The sequence below is a fragment of the Piliocolobus tephrosceles genome, chromosome 8 (assembly GCF_002776525.5).
Source record: "Piliocolobus tephrosceles isolate RC106 chromosome 8, ASM277652v3, whole genome shotgun sequence".
NCBI classification, from domain to species: Eukaryota; Metazoa; Chordata; class Mammalia; order Primates; family Cercopithecidae; genus Piliocolobus; species Piliocolobus tephrosceles.
This window is the reverse complement of record NC_045441.1, coordinates 98,223,785-98,246,119: the sequence shown is the minus strand read 5'-3', so window position 1 is coordinate 98,246,119 and position 22,335 is coordinate 98,223,785. Positions and strand designations below refer to the sequence as shown.

Genomic DNA, 22,335 nt, shown 5'->3' with positions numbered 1-22,335 from the left:
TGTATACTGGGACTAGGTTCCCATTGTCAGACAGCTCACGGTCTGGTCAGGACACATAGATGTAGAAATAAAACCTTGCCACAGGACATGATGAGTGCAGCAGAAACACCCAGGAAGGAACAGCAGGCACTGGGAGAGAAGAGGCTGTTTCCTCCGGATCTGGACAGATGGGGGAGTGTTCACCCGGAGAATGGGGGAGGGCACACCAGCAGGAGAGTCCGGCCCACGGAAAGGCACAGAGCCAGGCCGGAGCACTGGTGTTCAAGGAGAAGTAAGAAGTCCAAAGAGGCTAGGGGAGAAGGTGGCTGGGGCAGGAGGGGTGGGGTGGGCCAGGCTGTGAAGGTGGTACTTGGACCTCTGGGCCGTGGGCAACCCACAAAGTCTTTCATGGTCAGATTTGCATTGGTGGCTGAGTGCAAACAGATTAGAACACACAGAGAGGCCAAGCCGGAAAGGTTGCAAGCGATGCTGAGGCCTGGACTTTTTAACAGCTGTTTAAGAGGTGGACTTTAGTCAGATTCACTTGTGAGTGACTGAATGTCGGGGAAGAGCCGGTTTCTAACTGGATGCTGATGTTAACATAGTTTTTCGGTTGTTGTTGTTGTTGTTTTTCTTTGTTTGAGACAGAGTCTCCCCCTGGCTTGTAGACTGGAGTGCAGTGGCACAATCTCAGCTCACTGCAGCCTCCATTCCCTGGGTTCAAGCAATTCTTCTGCCTCAGTCTCCCGAGGAGCTGGGGTTACAGGCATACACCACCACGCCCGGCTAATTTTTGTATTTTTAGTAGAGGCGGGGTTTCACCATGTTGGACAGGCTGGTCTCCAACTCCTGACCTCAAGTGATCCACCCACCTCAGCCTCCCAAAGTGCTGGGATTACAGGCTTGAGCCGCCGCGCCCGGCCTTAAACTTTTTTTTAATATGGCAAAAATGCCATTCAGAATAAACCCTTGAAGGTTTAAAAAGAAAATGTGCTTTGTTTTCTGGATGAAGGTGGTTCAGGTGCAAGGCTGCCTGCCCAGAACTGGATTCTAATACCAAAAAGGAAAAAGCAGAGTGAGTGAGTGATGCCCGGGGGAGGGAAGGTGCTTCTGGGGGCTTTTCCTCTGGCAGGAAACTGGGAGCAGCAGGTGTCAGGGTACCTGGCCAGAAGCTGGAGCACTGATAAGTAGCCTGGGACGCTTTGCCTTTTCCTTATCTCTCAGCGTGCTCAGAAAAAGCTTCTTGAAGGCCAAAGGCTTAGGATGGGAGCCCAGGGTCTCTGCTCAAGGTGCAGCTCCCAGCCTTCCTGGCAGGGGGATGGAGGGTGTTCTGTAAGGAGTTGCCCTGTCTCCCCTCCGGTCAGTGTTTCCTCTAGCACTGTTGGGAAACAGTAACTGTCCGGGCTGTACTGGCTGGAAGGCACTGCAGACAGAGCAGCTTGCAGCTCGAACAGCAGGAACCAATGACCTCTGGTGGCTGCCGAGGGGAGCGCTTCCGCTTGTTGCTCCAGAGCAGAGCCTGTTCTGGGCCAGTGCTGGGGACAGGGTGCTTGGGGCTCTGCCTCACCCTGCACCAGCGCTCCCTGCAGAATCAAATTGCCTCCTAATCTCTACGTTCTCAATTCCTATCCTCCCAGGCTCTGATACCACTTCCTTATTGATGTGAATTTCAATGGCCATTCATTGGAATTGTGTGGCTCTTCGTTCTCATTTGCCGAGGAAAGGCACTGAGCAGGTGCAGTTGATTAGGTCTAGGGTTATCCTTAAAACCGTCCTGGACTCTACCCAAGGCCACACTGCTGTAGGCACAGCTGGTCCCAAAGGCAGCCTGTGCAGCATCATATCCCCTACTGCATGAGGGTTCGATTTTTCCTTTTTATCTTCTCCTCTTCTGTGATTTGCTGACTTTTTCACAGTCCTAGGGCACTAGGACTCCCAGGAATGTCAGGACACTTAGCACTCCTTATTCACCCAGTAGGTTTGGAGACCACCTGGGAATTTTGTGCTCATGCCCTGGGAAGCTGTGAATAACAGAAGTACAAGAGAGAGTAACAGACCAGCAGGGAGAGCTGCGCGGGGGCCTCCTGCTTTCAGAAAATTGGAGCAGCCTAGAGGGGGGCTCGTAGAGTTATTTCTCTGGAAGGCATCTTTGAACCAGCAGAGAGCCCCAATGCCTAACATACTTCAGGGTTGCAGGAGACAATATGTTTGTGCATGAGGAGGCTGGAGTTCCTCCTTACTCCTCTTCCAGAATGTCCTATCCAGATGGGTCCTTTAACCCCTAGTCCAGGCTTAAGCAGTGTCTGGAATACTAGAGATGGAGAAGCAGGCGGGCTTGTGAAGTAGGGCTGACAGGTCCTGGAAAAGGGTCATTGAATCTGGCCCCACCTCGTTCTGCCTTTCTTCCTCACTGCCCCACCCAGAAGGAGTCCTCTAATCTGCATGAATGTGGAAGGCTGCTGCTCCCACCCTGTGCTGGTGCTTCTGCCTCCACCCTGTCCACCCCTCCTTCCCCGCTGGGACCAGAAGGGACTAAGGAAGCAGAAGTTTTCTGATGGTGACTATGATTTGTACCCCACATATATACCCTACAAGTATAAGGTGGATGAGAGCAGATGCTGGGATCCTTTGTGCCCTTTTTGTTTAGTTACAGTTTATTGAGAGTCTGCTATGTGCCTGGCACTATGCTAGGCACTTGGTATCTATTACCTCACTTAATCACTTCAAATATCTCTTGTTATCTTCATTTGACTGATAAGAAAACTGAGGCACGGAGCCTGAGATAAGTTAGGCAGGGCAGCCACATATGTTTGTGTGGGCTTTGCACTGCGTGAGGCCACCCCACCAAGGCAGGAAAGTGAAAGCAGCACTCACTCCTTACTAGGCCAGCTGTCCTCTTTCTCATTCTTAGAGTCCTGATAGGCCCACTGAGGCCCTGAAACGGGGTAGCCAGAAGGCTGTGATACTGTAATGCATCCAGCAACAGAAAAGGCAGGATTTGAGTCTAGGTTGGTCTGATATGAAAGCCTATATTTCTAAACCTTATCCTCAACCATCTTCCAACACTCCACAGTCTATAAATTTGCCAGAATATTGACAAGGCACAGACCTTCAATTCAGTCATACTTGTTCTGCCTGGTTTTATTTGATTTGCTTCTGGCCGTTTTTACAATTCTTCCAGGTCAGCTTGTTCATTTTTCCTCCCACCTAACTGACTCAGGAGGAAATCCCACATCATTCTTCACAGCAGCTAATCATCTCTTAACCCAATTGAGGAGGAAAGTCTTAGCCCATCGTCCAAGTCACTGATGAAGACACTATGACCTTCTTGGCCGGCAGTGGGTCTCTGTCGAGCTCTGCATGGTACCACTCTAGGCTGAAATTGAGCCCTGCCAACTCATTTTTCTTTTGTCTCTGCTGCCAGCACCACTCACCTGATAGCTGTGTGGTCTGACCACATTTCCCCAGTTTACTGAAGGTGTGTTACATGGGAAAGAATCCAAAACTGTGCAAAGGCCAGGAGAGATTAGACACTATGCCTCCTCTCTAACCACCAGGCCTGACACTCAGTCACAGAATAATATTAGACTTATCTGGCAGATGTTCTTATTTACCATGCTCTGTGGTTGAATACCTGTTTTCTGTTTGCTAAAGATGTTTACAGACAGGTCTTCCGAAAGTTTTCCCAATATTTTTCCAGACACACACGCAAACATACCATTTATTCACTTGTCAGGATTTATGCAGTATCAACTGTATCTGTCATACCACGGTAGGAGGACTTTGTGTCTCTGTTATTTACCCTGATTCTTAGTGATTGCCTGCCCCTCAGCCTTCTCGAATCTCCCAAGTATTTCTTCAACTTAAAGAATTTAGATTGGATATAAATAATTTCCTCATAGTAGCCGCCAAAATACATCCAAGAGAGCCAAATTGGATTCCTTCTCCAAGGGCATTTTAAAAGAGGGTAAATTCCTTTTTATTTGGGATGACTTAATGCTATCACTGCTTGGAAGCCAAGAGGCTGGGTGATATGGCCCTTCTAAGACTCTGCCAGTGAGTCAGAGATTCTCAAATTTCTGCCAGGCCAGCAGCATAAGCACATAGGCTTTTGTCGAAGGAATTGGTGGAGGAAATCAGACAGCTGAGAACTCTCATCACACACAAAACCCACAGCACAAATACCATATGTCTTCAGGCTCCTGCCTGTCAAATTCATCTTTACCCTGCTCTGGTAAGTGAAGAAGGGCTGGCAATAATTTCTGCAGACCTAGAGACATTCTGAACCATTCTCTTAAGGCATATCTGTTGATAATCAAAGAATAGATCATGATCACCAGGAAAGTGTAGCTGGCAGAAGGGCAGCTGGCCCTGCAGCACATTGGTGGCTCTTGCAATGGCACCGTCATGAGTCTCCACCTCTGTTCTTTTGCAGACATCACTGGGCAGGGAGGGGAATCTACTTGATGCCAAGAGAACCATGTTTCTTAAAGCCAGAGGACCCGCCTTGATCTAGAAAGATAAATTCAGACAGGCCAAGCACAAAGGAAGAAGACGTGGGCAACTAAAGCAGCACAAAAGAAACAGAGGTAGATATCGCCCCCATGTAGCAAGGGGGATGAGGGAGGGTGTTCTCGGCATTGGGTTCCTTTCCCAGGACCGAGACAAAGGTTCAGAGATGATGAGGAGAGAACTACTCCCAGTATATTAGACACAGCAGGGGAACAGGCTGCAGCCCTGAGCTCCCTGAAAGAGTTCATCCCAAGCGAACAAAACAGGCATTATGAAAGCAGCAGGGGAAGAGTGGGGACTCATCTTTCCCTTTCAAAAACTGCTCCACAAAGAAAGGACAATCGTGAGTTGATAAATGCAACTAATTGTGCAACTTTGGAAAGGGTGAACATGCATCCTTTAGACTGAAGAAAAAGGAACTTTGAACGGCTTTAGCTAAGCTTGGGGGTAACTGCCAGGCTTGTTTGTCACCTAAGCAAACAGCGTAATAAATTGCTGAGTCACCCATCAGGCTATTGCCAACTCACCACCCCCTCCCAGGTCTCACCACCTGCACATGGAGGTGTTACTGTGATTAGACACAAAGAAGATGGGAGATGCCCATACTGTGAAAGCAGAGATTAGAACCTTTTGGCTTCTTTCCAAATGGAAAAAAAGTCAAACTTGTCATTCAGGGTCCACAGCCATCTGGAAGGGGCGTGCCCAAGGCTGGGACACTTTCCTGGCTGGGGAAGGTGACAGCAGAGGAAGTAAGGGGAATGCATACGGGGACAGTGAGAGGAAGCAGAGGACAATTCCAAGATGCTGGCTTCCCTGTGACTGCACTGTCCCCCTCTCTGCAGCATAGGCACACGTGGGATCTGCGCGTGTGGGAGGTGGGGGGTGGGGCTCTTATGAGGCCGGGCGTGGTGGCTCACACCTGTAATTCCAGCACTTTGGGAGGCCGAGGTGGGTGGATCACGAGGTCAGGGATTCAAGACCAGCCTGACCAACATGGTGAAACCCCATCTCTACTAAAAATACAAAAATTAGCTGGGCGTAGTGGCGGGCGCCTATAATCCCAGCTACTCAGGAGGCTGAGGCAGGAGAATCGCTTGAATCCGGGAGGCGGAGGTTGCAGTGAGCAGAGATTGGGCCACTGCACTCCAGCCTGGGCAAAAGAGCGAGACTCCATCTAAAAAAAAAAAAAAAGTAGGCTCTTATGTCAGCTGGATCTTTTTGCTCAAGAAGGATCATCGCTGGGATTGGCTTTCCAGATTCTGTGGCACTGTCCTGTGACCGTGTCCTCCTTTGCTCTCTCAGTTCAGGACCTTGGGGCTGTTGCCAGCTGTAGTGAGGAAAGACTGGCCCAATGGCTAGCATGTATACTGGGGAAGAGGATGGCAAGGTCAAATGCCTTTCCCGCCATCACTCAGCTGCCTGCTTCTGTGTCTTCTCAGTCCAGGCCAAGGCAGGTTCCCTTCAAGAGAAAACCCAAAGGTTTTGAGGGAGAGAAGGGACACCAAAGAAAAAAGTATCAGGGACGGCTCCAGGTTCTCCTCCTTCACTCTTCTAAGCCCTTCTCCATTAGCTAATGAACACCCTTAGAACACACCCAAAAGAGCTCAGTCTCCCTTCTCTCCTCCTGCCAAGTCCTTTTACCTAACATCAGAGGTGTTTACTCAGTGGCCCAGCTCCTTACCGACTCACCTGGTCTCTGAAATCTTTGAAACATTCATGATCAGACTTTTTTCCCCAGTGTTTCCCATTCTTCGATCCAGAGGACTGCACGCCAGGCTGTCTTTCCTGTTTCTGATGGGCTGCAGTTTTGCATCCAGCTGAGTTCTGGAAGCATTGACAGTAGAGTATGAATGGGCCATACTCATTATATAGTGGAAAAAATTCCAAATTAGGAGACAGTCACAGACATTAGCTGGCCTGGCCCAAGCTCAGGTTATACACAGTTGGGAAGGAGTGTCACCAAAGAGATGAGTCAACTGGCACAGTTCCAAATGTTGGGACCTGGTGCACCTGTGCTCGTGTGGCTGCCTTAAGGAGCACATTCAGAGCCAGACATTGACTTTAGAGGAGAAACGCAGATTGTGCTGTGAGCATTTGAGGGCTGCTTGATTTGGTTTTTTTTGTTTTTGTTTTTGTTTTTTGAGGCGGAGTCCCGCTCTGTCGCCAAGCTGGAGTGCAATGGCACGATCTCGGCTCACTGCAACCTCCGCCTCCCAGGTATAAGCGATTCTCCTGCCTCAGCCTCCCAAATAGCTGGGATTACAGGCATGCGCCACCACACCCGGCTAATTTTGTATTCTTAGTAGAAATGGGGTATCACCATGCTGGTCAGGCTGGTCTTGAACTCCTGACCTCAGGTGATCCACCCGCCTCAGCCTCCCAAAATGCTGGGATTACTGGCGTGAGTCACCATGCCCAGCTGGTTTTTTAAATGTATTTCCATTTGTACAGTTGCTCTGGATTATTCTATCCCAGGCATCATATCTTTGTCTGCTGAAGGCCTGAGGGCCTGACATCTACATAGGGCATTTTTCACAGAAACTAGAGGCATTATGTTAACTCGTACCAGCTCATGCAACAAGAACTAGATCTGCAACTTGCAAGTTCTAATTTCCTTTCCTTCTTGGATTCACAAAGAAATATTAATACATCACAGAAGGCTGCCCAGGTACTAGAGCACCTTCTCTTCTTACTAGCTGTCCGTGTGTTCATATCAACACTTGAAGTTTGATTTTTTTCCCTAAAGAAATCAAAGTCAACAGATCAGAACAAGGGTAAGAAATTAAATCAATAAATCTTTTTGAACAGAACAGATTCTTCTAATTTTTTTTTTTCCAAGACAGGGTCTCACTGTGTCACCCACGCTGGAGTACAGTGGGACAATCCTAGCTCTCTGCAGCCTCAAACTCCTGGGTTCAGGTGACTCTCCTGCCTCAGCCTCTCATGTAGCTGGAACTATGTGTATCCACCAACGTGCCCAGTATATATATATGTGTGTGTGTATATATATATATATATATATATATATTTTTTTTTTTTTGGTAAAGACATGGTCTCACTGTGTTGTCCAGGCTAGTCAAAAATATCTGGCCTAGGCCGGTAGCAGTGGCTCATGCCTGTAATCCCAGCACTTTTGGAGGCTGAGGCAGGCAGTTCCTCCTCACCTGAGGTCAGGAGTTCGAGACCAGCCTGGCCAACATGGTGAAACCCCATCTCTACTAAAAGTACAAAAATTAGCCAGGTGTGGTGGCAGGTGCCTATAATCCCAGTTACTTGGGAGGCTGAGGCAGGGGAATTGCTTGAACCCAAGAGGCTGAGGTTGCAGTGAGCCGAGATTTTGCCATTGCACTCCGACCTGGGTAACAGAGACTCTGTCTCAAAACAAACAAACAAACAAAAAAACCTGGCCGCAAGTAATCCTCTCACCCTGGCCCCCAAAACTCCTGGGACTACAGGCATGAGCCACCACACCTGCCCAATATGTTTGGGTTTGGGGGGTGCCAGCGGGGTCAGCGGGGAGTTGAGACAGCTCTGTTGCCAAGGCTGGAGTGCAATAGCGTGATGATAGCTCACTGTAACCTCAAACTCTTGAGCTCAAGCGATCCACCTGCAGCATCCCAAGTAACTAGGGCTACAGGCATATACCACCATGCCTGGCTAATTTTTATTTTTATTTTGTAGAGACTGGTCTCGCTATGTTTCCCAGGCTGGTCTCAAACTCCTAGGCTCAAGCAATCCTTCCACCTCAGCCTCCCAAAGTGCTAGGATTACAGGCATGAGCCACCACAACTGGCCACTGATACTTTTTTTTTTTTGAGACAGAGTCTTGCTCTGTTGCCCAGGTGGAAGTACAGTGGCATGATCTCAGTGCACTGCAACCTCTGCCTCCTGGGTTCAAGTGATTCTCCCACCTTAGCCTCCTGAGTAGCTGGGATTACAGGCATGCACCACCACCCCTGGCTAATTTCTGTTTTTTTGTGTGTTTTTTCCATTTGTTTGTTTGTTTGAGGCAGAGGCTCGCTCTGTCGCCCATGCTGGAGTGCAGTGGCGCAATCTCAGCTCATTGTAAGCTCTGCCTCCTGGGTTCACGCCATTCTCCTGCCTCAGCCTCCTGAGTAGCTGGGACTACAGGCGCCCGCCACCACGCCCGGCTAATTTTTTTTGGTGTTTGTTGTTGTTGTTGTTGTTGTTGTTGTTGTTGTTGTTGTTGTTTGTATTTTTAGTAGAGACAGGGTTTCACCATGTTAGCCAGGATGGTCTTGATCTCCCAACCTCGTGATCCACCCACCTTGGCCTCCCAGAGTGCTGGGATTATAGGTGTGAGCCACCACGTCTGGCTAGTTTCTGTATTTGTAGTAGAAACGGGGTTTCACCATGTTGGCCAGGCTGCTGTTGAACTCCTGACCTCAGGTGATCCGCCCGCCTCAGCCTCCCAAAGTGCTGGGATTACAGGTGTGAGCCACCATGCCCAGCCTCTGATCTGTATTTTTAAAGTCAGGTTTATTGAGGTATAATTTAAGTTGTAAGAGTTTCGTCATTTGCATTTTTTTTTCCAGTTTGTACATGTAAAACATTTTTAATTGTGGTAAAATACACATAACATAAAATTTACCATCTTAACCATTTTTAATGTACATTTTAATAGTATTAAGTACATTCACACTGTTGTGCAACCAATCTCCAGAACTTTTTTTCCATCTTGCAAAACTGAAACTCTATACACTTGTTCAACGGGCATAAAAAAACTGCCCATTCTCCCTTCCCCCATTCCCTGGCAACCACTGTTCTGCTTTCTGTCTCTATGAATTTGACTACTCCAGGTACCTCATATAAGTGGAATTATACAGTATTTATCTTTTGTGACTGGCTTATTTCACTTAACATAATGTCTTCAAGGCTCCTGCCCGTGTCAGAATTTCCTTCCTTTTTAAAGCTGAATGATGCCACATTTTGCTTACCCATTCATCCATTGATGGACACTTGGGCTGCTTCCACCTTTGGCTATTGTGAATAATGCTGCTATGAACATGGGTATACAAGTCTCTCTTCAGGACCCTGATTTCTGTAACTTGTGGCTTCTAAAATGTGTCAAGGAATAAGCCTAGAAGAATTCTGTATCACCTTATTTTGCATCTTTTTATCATTTGGAAAAAAGTCAGGAATGCAGCCCTAATTTCACCAGGTAACATCTGTCTAGCGTCTTCATGTGCTCCCCCTCAAAGGGCTTCTTGTGCCGTTCTTCAGTGATATGGGAGTGCTTTGAGAACTGCCATTAAATAGAAAGGAGCAGCAGTTCAGCTGTATCTCAGAGATTGAGACACTCTGATCAGGGATGGAACTGGCAGTGGCAGGGTTTGATACAAAAAACTGTCATTTGAGTTTCCCTTCACATGAGACTCGAAGCCCCACGTCACCCTTCCCCAGGCCAAGAAGGTATGTGGTCCGAGGGAGAAGTCCGTAATGTCCAGCCACAATCTGTTCCACTGCTCTATGCCCTTCTCACTGGCAAAGATCTGTAACCAACAGCTGGGATCCTATTTCAAAGTCATAAAAGGGGCAGAGGCTGGGAGGGGGCTAAAATAATTTCACGAACAAGTTGATCAAAGAAATAATCTGTGAATGAATCTTAGAGAAAGGAGAGCCAGCCAGCCGGCCATGTGGACAGATAAGAGTCTTCGCCTGCCAAAAACAGCCCCTCTTTCCCGCCCTACATTGTCTGCAGGAATGTAAAAGCCATATTCTAGATCATTTGGCATTCAAATAGCTAAGTAGGCTTCACTCTCAGCTCAGAGATGACTGGGGAGCCCATGTGAGCATTCTCCCCTCCTGCCAGGAGGAAAAGGAATCTAGCTCAGGGACCAAAGCAAAGCTTATTCATCTCCTCTTTTAAGACCCGGAGATGGAGTTCTCCACAGCCCCCCAGACACAGGTCCTTCAGCATTAAAGAAGCAGAGAAATCAAATGCACATCCCATACAGGAGAATTAGCAGGGAAGGGGGCTAAGGTGACAGATTCTGAAGAGTGAAGCACACCTTTGTGCTCTGCCTTCTTAAAATTCATCCTCTCACCTGCCAGCCTTGAGAATTGCCTATTTACATAACTAGCTGCCTAAAATGGAATATTGGATAATGCTACATGGCGGCTCACTCAATTTGAGCCCATCCCCAGGATGTGAGAGTGATCCAGAAGCCGTCCGACAGCACGCCATGCAGCACGCTGGCCTGAAGCCATGCCTCCTTGTGGTGTGATCCTGTCAGCACTCCGGAGCTAAGCAGATGTCAGGCCCGATCCGGGCCGGGCTGGGGGACTAGCTGAGCAGCGGGGGGAGGGGGCGTGATTCAGCAGTGGCACACTGTCTTCAGGGGACAAACGGTATCTCTTCCTGAGCTTCACAGCAGGCGCCTTGTTCTGCCCAAGGTGCTGTGTTGGAGACGGCCAACCTATAGGACCCGGGAAGGGGGGAGTTGCAGGATCTATGGGGACAGCTCAGCACGGGTGGTCATCAGTCAGCCCTGATGCCACCCCTGGCACTGTGCCAGCCTCGCATCCCCTGTTGATCCTTTCCAGGGCACAGAATTCTCTCCCATCAAAACTGGATTCATGCCGCTTGCTTATAGAAGGAGTATAAATAAGTGATAAGGAAATGTTCTGATAATGATAAGCAGCTCTGTTTCCTCAGCAGACTAGATGTATCAAAGAAGGCAATTGTGCGTGTTTGTTCATTTATTTTTCAGTGTTCCGGTTCCTGTAGTCAGTTTAGAGAAGATTCCTAACCTAGTGAAGGCAGATGGTGCCAATGTCAAAATGAACTCTGCAACCACTACTGCAGTTTCTGTCTCCTCCACCTCATCCTCTGCCGTCTCCACCCCTCCTTTAATTAAGCCTGTCCTGATGTCCAAGTCAGTGCCACCTTCACCAGAGAAGATCTTAAATGGCAAAGGAATTCTGCCATCCACTATAGACAAGAAACACCAAAATGGCACCAAAAACAGCAACAAGCCTTACAGGAGACTTTCAGGTATGTGTCAGTATCATCAGGGTCGGACTCAAGATTAGACTGAAAGGGAGTGGCAGCCATAACCAAGGACTGATGTGCTCTTATCATTAAGCAGGTCCGTTTCATTTTAAGGGGGATGCAGAGTTTACCTGCAAGTAGGAACCCCACCTAAAAAGGCAAGGGAAAACCAGGTCTCTTCTTCCCTGGGCAGGTGAAGTCCCTCACTCAGTTCAGTGCTTCGTGGGAGTTACCCTAGCAACCCGGGAGGCAGGGTGCTCTGCACCGACCTACTCTGTAGATTCCGAGGGTCTTGTGAGCAGGTGATTCTGTGTATCCCTATCATGCAAACAGATTGAACTAGCCCTGGCTTCCATAGAAGCTTCACTGCTGGAAAGCTGGACAACACACAGGGATCTCATGGTGCCTCAAGGCATGTGAGGGACAGCCCCTCCAGCAGCTGTGCTGCACAGGCACACACATTCTCTGTCCTTTGGCCTCAGGAGTTTCCAGGTTGATTCTGCAGTTGGGTTTACAACTGTCTATCCCCCATAATCAGGTTGGAATTCCCAAACAGGAACACTAGGGCTGGCACAGCCGATAGGGTGTTGGGACGGTCTCTTGTGGGTCTATTCCTTGGTTGTCTGAGCAGACAATGGGGTGCTGGAAGAGGCACATGGGGTGATGGTTATCTGATGGTTATCTGCTAGAGGCCCTTATATGGGTAATGTTTGCTTTGGATCGATCTGCTGTAGAACTAAACCTGGCAGTTTTTACTCTCTCCAAAAGACCAGGAGAAGCTATACATTTCATAACTTCTTCACACATCATGGGCACTCCCTGATGGTGGCCAGAGAAAGTAAAATGCAGTGACAGCCACCCTGTGACAGAGAAACTGTCCTCGGGTTAAGCTTGATTTGTAAGCACCCAAGGAATTATGGGTAATTTTTATTGTCTACTCTGTATTTGTCTGTAGTTCTAGTTTTTCTATCTTTCATCTGTAACTCTTTTAAAAATTATCTCTGAAAAGTCCCTCAGGCCCAAAGCATTCAAATAAGGCAGGTATTGTACCTTGCACATCTTTGCCTGCACTGCTCACCCACTGTCAAGAGAGAAAGGTAGAGCCTGTTGCTCTGGCTAAGCACTGTGGGCCTCACGGTTCGGGCTGGAGCCCCCAGCACCTGGCTCTTCCTGAATGGAAAGCTCAGTTTCACTCTTTAGAGGTGGTAACAACATCCCCAGAAAACCAGTAGGCGTGGGCACAGTGGCTGGGGGCTGAGGGGTCCTTGCCATAGCAGAAGCACAGCCTTGGCTTCCAGCCTGTAACCCCATCTGAAGTTGTTTGGGGATTTTTCTGCCGCGCGTTGTTTTTGCATTTTGTGGGTCGTCTTGTCTCATTGGGTCTTTTGCTTGTTTCTGCCTCACTTTCACATTTGGCAGCCAGCTCCTACCCCCAGCCAACAGCCTGCTCAGCTCCAGGTCGACACGAGGCGCTGGTGTGGGACCAGGCACATGCCTGACTCTGACAGACCCAAGAAAAAACACCACACCAGGCAGCCTGGCCAGAAAGGGCCCCGAGCAAACCAGCATCTCCAGGCCTAGCAGGTTTTTTTTCTAAGTGAAGCTAAAAAAAAGAGAGAGAGAGAGAGAGAGAAAAGGCAGACAAAAAGCAAAAAAGCAGGGAGGCGTTTTGGTAACCATCCAGGGAATCTGTCTTGGGTATAGAATAGTTTTCTTGTGCACATCATCGGTAACACCATTGCAACCTCCCCATGACCCTCAAAGCTTTGAAAATTGAATACATTCATTTATTATGTTATAATCTGAGCATTATTATATGCTCAGAGTTCACTCCAACAATTTCAGCCAGTTTTCTGGCTAAGTAACCTTTTTTGAGTTTGCAGCCATTCAAGGGTCTTAAGAACATACCACCAATTTCTGTATACCCCCTACCACCAGCAGCACTGCTGCCAGTCTCCCCACATGCCCAGAGGGCTGTGTCATTCCTGCTCTGCAGGACTTACGTGTTTGCTTGGTGCCTTCCAGAAACAGCACAGGCCATCCGAGAGGTGGAATTTTAAAGCCCAAAGGATCCTTAAGAGATTACCTAGCCTGGGCAATGTAGTGAGACCCTGTGTCTACAAAAAAATAACAAAATTAGGTAGGTGTGGTGGTGCGTGCCTCTAGTTCCAGCTACTCAGGAGGTTGAGCCCAGAAGGTCGAGGCTGCAGTGAGCCTTGTGATCACACCACTGCACTTCAGCCTGGGTAACAGAGCGACACCCTGTCTCAAAAAATAAAAATGAACAAAAGAGATCACCTCACATCCCCTCATTTTAAAGGTGAGGACTGGATGACTGTCATCCTGGCAGGGGTGAAGGACCCAAGATGGGCATAGAAAGAACAGGCTCCTTAGAAGTAACCTCCACACAAGCTGTCCACAGTCAACTGGAAGGCAGGAGCTGGGGAAGCCTGGCCTCTCCGCACAGACATCCTTCATGCCACGAGGGCAGCCTGCCCTGTTTTATTCCCACGTGAAGCATCAGGCCCAGAGCAGTGGGGGCAGGGAGCAGCTGTGAGATTAGCAGGCCCTGCCCTCTCTGCACCTTCAAGTTCAGCCTTCTCCCCTGCCCCTGCCTGTAACAATGCCAGAGTGCCCCTCAATCAGGTAAATGGTGTTTGTGGTCAGCAAGGCTGTTTGCAAAGCTTGCGCTGAGGGCTTTGTCAAGCGTGAGAGAGGCAGGTCACTCCGACATGTGAAGGAATAATCTTCCACTTACATGGCTAAAACTAGCAGGAAGGCAGGAACTGGAGTCAGGGTGTCTGTACTCTTGGAGCAGCCCAGGAAAGGGGCCACTGGGTCTCAGGTGGCTCTCCCTGGTCTGCTGCCAGCTATGCCCAAATGCCAAGGACCTGTGGAACCATTGCAAGTAAAATAAAGCATTAAGAGCATTAAGAGCAGCACGGCTCCTCTCCTTCCCTTTGGTCCCCACTCCTGCCCTATTCCCCAACCCTTGTGCTGCATTCGGCCTTGCTGCCAAAGCTAGACTTGGGAACTCTGGGTTCAGAGGGGAGCACCATTTTCCCCGAGCGTTCTGGAAGCACTTTAGCAGCTGGTTGAGAAAACAAAAAACAAAACAAAACAAAAAAAAACAAAAACCAGATTGCCTGACAATGTCTCACTTGTTGGTGCAAATGTGCATTTTTTTAAAAATGTAGTCTTAATGCCAAATTCTATTTAGTCTCCTTTTTTCTTATATTTTTTGTTTGTTTCTTAAACCAGAGAGAGAATTTGACCCAAATAAACACTGTGGAGTATTGGATCCCGAGACAAAGAAACCTTGCACAAGATCCCTCACCTGCAAGGTATTTCTCTTTCCATAAAAAATACTTCCTGCTCTGGCTGGGGCCTTTGTCGAAATGTTTGCATGCCACTCTCTGCACACGGCAGGGTGTGGAACCTCGACATGACCCCCAGCTGTTCTTTGTAAGGGAAATGCTTTCTTCTCGTCCATGGTAGCAGAGTGCCTGCCTCAAGCTGGCTGGCTTTTTAAGAAGGAAAAAAAAAAAAAAAAAAAAAAAAAACTAGGCTTCCCCTGTTACTTGTGAGGCCAGACAGTAAATTGTATTTATAGGCACTCACAGGCGGTTCTAAAGCCTGCTACGTTTTAATGTATGCAGGAGCAGCGGCGGCGGCGGCGGCGGCGGCGGCGGCGGCAGCGCCCTGAAAGGCAGCCCTGGAGGGGAGGATGATATGCCGCGCCCCTGATCCAGCCACACCGGGGTGGCCAGGGGAACAGCTGACCCAAGGCGGCCGCCATTGGGTCGCCCAAAGCCCTGTATTTCATGCTGAACTGCTAGTGCTTCTTGGGATCAAGGCGATGGCCCTCTCTGCTTGGTGGCTCTGTTTGTCTGGGCCGAATCGAGCCTCCCACCTGCACCTGGATTAACTCTAGCATTCCCTCGCAGTTGCCTTTCATCAGAGAGGTTTTCATGGGTTCTGCGCTGAAGCTCGTCATCCTATGCCATTTTTTGGAGGAAGCTTTGGCTTCTTAACACCAGGAGTGTAGGGCATGGTTGCGTTCGTGTGGTCTCTGCCTCTTCCTAGCCGCAGAACAGGAGCTGTTGCCTTGAAGTTGACTTTTCAAGCACCTCTAAATTTCCATGAATTGCTATTTCTGAAATGGAGGGTCTGGGGAAGCAGGTTTATGTGCTGATCAAAGAGGCTGTGCTTTTCATTTCTCTTCTCCTTAGACACATTCGCTAAGCCATCGGAGGGCAGTCCCAGGCCGGAAAAAGCAATTTGACCTCCTCCTGGCAGAACACAAAGCCAAGTCCCGGGAAAAAGAAGTTAAAGATAAAGAGCATCTCCTGACTTCCACGAGGGAAATACTTCCCAACCAATCCGGGCCGGCGCAGGATTCTCTGCCAGGGTCTTCAGGGAGCTCTGGGCCAGAACCGAAAGTTGCATCCCCTGCAAAATCCAGGCCACCTAACTCTGTACTTCCTAGGTAAGTACCACCTTGACGATAGAAGCCCTGAATGCTTGGTCAAGCGACTTTAGCTTGCCTGGTCTGTGGCGTGTGGTCTGATTATGTGTTAAATGGAAGTCATAATAGTACTACTTCCTAAGGCAGTAGTAAAGTTTTAATGAGATAATGTACATAAAAGGCCCAGCCCAGTGCCTGCCACATAGTGTTCAACAGATTTTACTGCTGTCATCATTATCATCATCACTGTCATCACCATTGTCAGCAGCAGTGGACTTCATGGCAGACTAGCAGACCTTATATCAGACAGTGTGTGTTTTTACAGAGCAAGAATAAGCTGGAAATAAATAACCTGAAACTGTGACACATCAGCCACCAGGTGACTTCCTGGTTGCCCGGGTTTTTATGTTAGTTGACGATTCCTGGAGCAGATGGATATCCACCAGGTGGATAGGCCGTTAGCACCTCTTAGGCGCTCACTGCACCATGCTGGTCCACTTGCCATGTATTTGTTTTCCACGGTCTCCTATCATCAGGATGAAAGGGGAAATTGGCATAGCAGAGGTTGTTTGTCCTTACATGTCTCTCCACACCAGGAAAGCTACTCTTCTGGGCCACCTGTTTGGGGTTCTATGTGGTTGTCCTGGACAGAAAGGAAAAAAATAGAAAACAGAATTAACACTCATTTGGATTAAAAGTAATTTAAAATCCATGCATGTCCGTTTTGATGGGCAGCAGCTCAATTCCCAAATAATGGGACAGAGAACCACTTATTCAAAAATATTTATTGAGTGCCCGTTCCATAAGCAAGATTCCATGTTAGGTACTCTCAGGCAAGGGTACAGAGATTAATGAAGCTAGACCCCGCTTTTCAGGAATTTGGAGTTTAAAAAAATGAGATAAGAATCAAGTATCCATAATTTTTATAAAAAGGAAACATTAATAATACTCCATGAGAAGTGCAGATAACGATATTATCTGATGTTCTTTATGCATACAGTGTGAATCTCAACGGGTAGCAAATAGGCTTTAAGAGGACATAGTCATAAAAGAAGGGGAGGGAGTTGATTTTTAAAGCAAAAACAAATATTTGATAGCAGTCACTCCTGATCTGCCAGGCTCTCACCCTGATGCCTTCCATGTTGGTGCAAGCCTGACCCAGTTTGACAGCCAGAGTCCCTCTGTCATTATGGCCAAGCTCAGCCTCAGGCGTTCAGGAGGATGCGGTCAGATGGAATTGCCATCCCTAACACTTCCATCATGCTCACCATCGTGGCGTTACTGTCGCCGTTGACATGCTACTTTGCTGGCCACCCCTCACTTTGCAAGATCATTTTGTAATGACTTCTCACTGTCATGTGGGGTGTTGGTTAAGGATATTACCCTTGTTTTAGAGTCGAGGCAACAGTTCTGTTCCAAACTTCTGGAAGGGGTTTCAATTCTATATACAGCGGCTTTTAAACTTCTTTGTAGCTGTCGAACATTTTCATTCCAGCACAACCTGGGTACCTGATAGGAAAGTAGACTTGCCTCCCCCTGAAGCCGGCTAAGCTCACACATGTACCCAGAGCCATTGTCCCCCACACCCTCTCAAGGATCTCCTTGGGATCCCCAAGGACTCCAGGGAACCCAGTTTGAAAACCTTCTTTGATTATACAAATCTCCATCTATTTTTGACTGATGGAGGCACTTCTCACCAGGCAGTGGTACCTGGCTTAACAGAGAAACAAGGGAGCAGCCGTTAAATAATAAAAGAGTGGAGCCTGAAGGATCTGCTCCGACTGTTTCTTTTGGGTTTAATTTTCAGGGGAATGTTCATCTATAGAGAAATGCCAGCTGTTTGTGTTCTCTTAAGGAAGCAGAAAAGGATGGGTGAGGTTAATCAGCAAAAAGAATGTTTCTGGAAAAGAAGTGGGGGGGGGGGGCAGGGGAACACATTACACATGTTGGTAACAGATTCTTTTTTTTTTTTTTGAGATGGAGTTTCACTCTGTCGCCCAGGCTGGAGTGCAATGGCACGATCTTGGCTCACTGCAACCTCCGCCTCCCGGGTTCCAGCAATTCTCCTGCCTCAGACTCTCAAGTTGCTGGGATTACAGGCGTGTGCCACCATGCCCGGCTAATTTTTTGTATTTTTAGTAGAGAGGCACTGTCACCATGTTGGCCAAGCTGGTCTCGAACTCCTGACCTCAGGTGATTCCCCCACCTCGGCCTCCCAAAGTGCTGACATTACAGGCATGAGCCACCATACCCGGCCCACAGAATCATCTTTGAGGATCTTTTCAGGATTGGGTTAGGCACCAGAAAACTCAGGGGTGAGCTCTTTTCCAAAGTTAACCAGGAAAATGTCCTGCACTTATGTTAGTTTAGGACAAGATCCCTTGCAATTAAAGATTGAAGAGCCATGATCAGAGTTGAATATTGTAATCCCACAAAACTTACAAAAACATTGCTTTACTCATATTGATGTATATACAATAGATGTTTCATCTACACAGATTATCTGTACTTGGCAAAAAAAAAAAAACTATCGCACATGAATGGAATTTATTGTCATCCCCTCCCACTTGTGAATTCCCTTTGTAGGAAATGCTAACGTATGTGAATTTATTTCATATGTATCTTTTTGTTAACCTTGAAAATATTTTCGTTCTCATATTCTTACATTGCAACCCATTCTTGTCAGGGATTGCTAAAAAGGGAACTTGAGTCTAGCATTAGAAAAGTTAAAGTTAGATAACAAGGGTTGGAATGGGATTTGAAGTGGAAATCTCAATTCCGTGCCTACTAACTAGGTAAGCTTGGTCATGGTTCTTAGCCTGTCTCGCCTCAGCTTGCTCATCTGTACAGTGGAGCTAATGAGAGTGAAGTGAGAAGGTACCAAGCACATAAGAAGCAGTCCATGGATGGTAGCTATTAGTGAGTGGGAGGGGCACTCCACAGGAAGGTGAAGGCAGTGAACGCCGGCTTTGACACTGCCTGGTTTCCATATGCCTGCCCTCCATGCTTCTGCCTCCAGCCCGAGGGGCCTGGAATAACACACTCATATGTTCAGTTTCTTTGCCTCCAACTCTAAAGGAACACGTTGCTTGCTCCAAAAAGCCCAAGGGTTGTGGATGACTAGGCCAGCCACAGCCGCTGGGACTGTTTGAAAGGGCAAAGAGGGCTGGGCTCTGACAAGCCAGGCTGAGAGCCCTCAGGAAACTGGTGCCACAAAATTTGGGCACAGTCCCCTCTGTCTCGTAGACGCTTACACATGCAGTCTAAAGTATAAAAGGGCAAACTTAGTTAATCTTAGACTGACGAGGGCAGTGTGGAGAGAGGCAGAAGGACCTAGATTCCTGACAAAGGGCAGAGATGAGTCTGGAATAAAAGCAACTTCTGTTCCGTTCTGTATCTCATTAGGATAGTGATATTGCCACGCTTCAAGCCAATTCTCTCTCTCTCTTTTTTTTTTTTTTTTTTTTTTTTTGTAGAGACAGAGTCTCACTATATTGCCCAGGCTGGTCTTGAACTCCTGGGCTCAAGCAATCCTCTTGCCTTGGCCTCTCCAAGTGCTAGGATTATAGGCATGAGCTGCCACGCCCGGCCTTATTCTCTCCCTGACTTCTTATATATTTGTCCCTGTGCTGTTTCTACATCTGTTTCTCAGTCTGGAGGGCTTTGAGGTTATGCAGACAGGCACAAAACCCCTCCGTTTCTTATTAGCTTTATAACAGTTTCTTCATCTGAGGCCAGGTGCAGTGGCTCATATATGTAATCCCAATATTTCGGAAGGCAGAAGTGAGAGAATAACTTGAGCCCAGGAATTCGAGAGCAGCCTTGGCAACATAGCCAGACCCCATTCTCCACCAAAAGGGAAAAAAAAAAATCTCATCTAAGAAAGATCGATGCTAGTTTACTCACCTAAGGTGGCTGGAATAAGAAATGTACATTTCATGCCTCGCACATAGTAAGGACTGAATTAAGATCAAATAGTAAGGTCAATTGCCCTCTGCTCTCTTCCTCAAGGCTCTCAGACAGACTGATGCTCTGCTTCCTCAAAGTAGTAAGATGGGACTTTCTCAGCATTTCCCTGAGTTGAACTGGACAAGACCCATCATCCTATGCTTTGACTTTAGACCAGACTGGTGGGCAGATGGGGGACAGGTGATGTAGTTTGGAGGGAGAAAGAGTGAATGGCAACTAAACAAACTTGAGTGACTGTATCAACACCTTCCTGTGACTCATTGCCCCATTCCCCATCACTCCTCACCCAAGCCTCGCTTTTTCCGAGACCCAAGCTGGTTCCAGTGAACTTTTTCCCTCCAGGTATCATCCTGGAGTGCAGCAATTAGAGCTAACAGGTCCTGAAAGCATCCACCACTATTATCACCTCCAGGAGGCTGAATGCACCCTGAGGGCAGTGAGCCCAAGAAGGAAGTGATGCAGAGCTCCCTCCTCCTGGTGTGTGTGCACACACGAGCATACCATCATGCGTCCCTGTTTCTCCCTTTGCTCCCACAGCTAGTTGTGGGCTAGAGCACAGCTTCCACGCTCAGCTTACTCCCCAGGAATCTTCCACTCATCTCCTCTTTTATCTGGCAATTACAGAGTGTTTCAGCTGGTTTTCTTCTTAATTACACTGCTTTTTTTGTTGTTATTGTTGTTTTGAGACGGAATCTCCCTCCTGTCGCCCAAGCTGGAGAGCAGTGTCATGATCTCAGCTCATGGCAACCTCCACCTCCCGGGTTCAAGTGATTTTCCTGCCTCAGCCTCCCTAGTAGCTGGGATTACAAGCGCCTACCACCATAGGCTGGCTAATTTTTGTATTTGTAGTAGAGATGGGGTTTCTCCATGTTGGCCAGGCTGGTCTCGAACTCCTGACCTCAGGTGATCCACCCACCTCAGCCTCCCAAAGTACTGGGATTACAGGCATGCACAGCACCTGGCCTGCATTTTTAAAAATCAGAGTAAGATAGGCACATAGTTCAAAAATTAAATTGTGCTTAAATAATGAAATGAATGAAAACAATTTCTGCCATCCTGGAACATGTCTTTGCTCTTTCTGTGTTCAGACGCCTGTTTCCTGGATCCAAGTGACTCCCTCCTTCTTAGTTTGCACCTTTAAATTTTGATGGAGTACCTCCTCCATTAGCTTCCTGTGAAAAGATGTGTGGGAGGTCAATATTTAGAATCCTTGCACACTTGAAAATACTTTTATTCTACTCTCACACTTAAATTGATAATCTATCTGAGTATATAACTGGATTGAAAATCATTTCCCTACAGAATTTTGAAGACATTTTTTCATTGATTTATAGCATTGAAAATTTTATCAAGAAGTTTAATATTATTCTGATTATCATTTCTTTGCACACATCCAGTTTTTTACTCTGAAGCCTGGGGGCTGTGAAAGTTCACACAGTAGTCACTCTTTTTTTTTTTAAGACAAGGTTATACTCTGTAACCCAGGCTGGAGTGCTGTGGTACAATCATAGCTTATCCCAGCTTCAAACTCCTGGGTTCAAATGATCCTCCCACGTCAGCCTCCCAAGTACCTGGGACTACAGGTGCAAGCCACTGCCCCTGGCTAATCTTTTTATTTTTTTACAGAGACAGGGTCTTACTGTGTTGCCCAGGCTGGTCTTGAATATCTGGGCTCAAGCAATCTCCTCAGCCTCCCAAAGTGCTGGGATTACAGATGTGAACCACTGCACCCAGCTGATCACTCTTGATGTAGCTCATTTTCTTTCATCGTACTGGGTACTCAGTAGCTCATTCAATTTGGAGATACTTTTCCTCTTCTGGGATATTTTCCTGTGTTACATCTTAGATAATTTTCTCCCCACTATTGTCTTTATTCTTTCTTTCTTGACTTTCTATTAGTTAGATGTTGGACCTTTAGCTCTCTTACCTCTTTTTGTCTCTTAATCTCCTTGTTCTACTTTCTGAAATACTTTCTTTGACTTTATCTTCAAAAATGGTATTTTAAATCATTTATGATGCTTTCCTATTTTTTTAGGATCTTGTTCTCTTTATCTGGTTGTTTCTTTTTTTTTTTTTTTTGAGACGGAGTCTCGCTCTGTCACCCAGGCTCGAGTGCAGTGGCCGGATCTCAGCTCACTGCAAGCTCTGCCTCCCGGGTTTATGCCATTCTCCTGCCTCAGCCTCCCGAGTAGCTGGGACTACAGGCGCCCGCCACCTCACTCCACTAGTTTTTTGTAGTTTTTAGTAGAGACGGGGTTTCACCATGTTAGCCAGGATGGTCTCGATCTCCTGACCTCGTGATCCGCCCATCTCGGCCTCCCAAAGTGCTGGGATTACAGGCTTGAGCCACCGCGCCTGGCCACATCTGGTTGTTTCTTACACTATACCACAA

At 47.5% G+C, this 22,335-nt stretch overlaps 1 protein-coding gene across 19 annotated transcripts in view; it reads left to right on the top strand.

Moving 5' to 3' along the window:
• The window catches only part of ATXN7L1 (ataxin 7 like 1), a 268,359-nt gene that overhangs the window by 219,067 nt on the left and 26,957 nt on the right, over nt 1-22,335 (top strand). For 16 of the 19 annotated variants that reach the window (XR_002724661.1, XM_023183053.1, XM_023183054.1 and 13 more), the window contains 3 exons: nt 11,226-11,509; nt 14,768-14,850; nt 15,739-15,995. Coding sequence is in view for 17 of the 19 variants with exons in the window: in XM_023183053.1 (XP_023038821.1) it covers nt 11,226-11,509; nt 14,768-14,850; nt 15,739-15,995 (624 nt within the window). In the remaining 2 variants the exon portion in view is untranslated. Of the gene's footprint in view, nt 1-4,414; nt 4,569-11,225; nt 11,510-14,767; nt 14,851-15,738; nt 15,996-22,335 lie in introns of all 19 variants that reach the window. The other 3 variants (XR_002724664.2, XM_023183066.1, XM_031936063.1) reach the window with 1 other exon arrangement.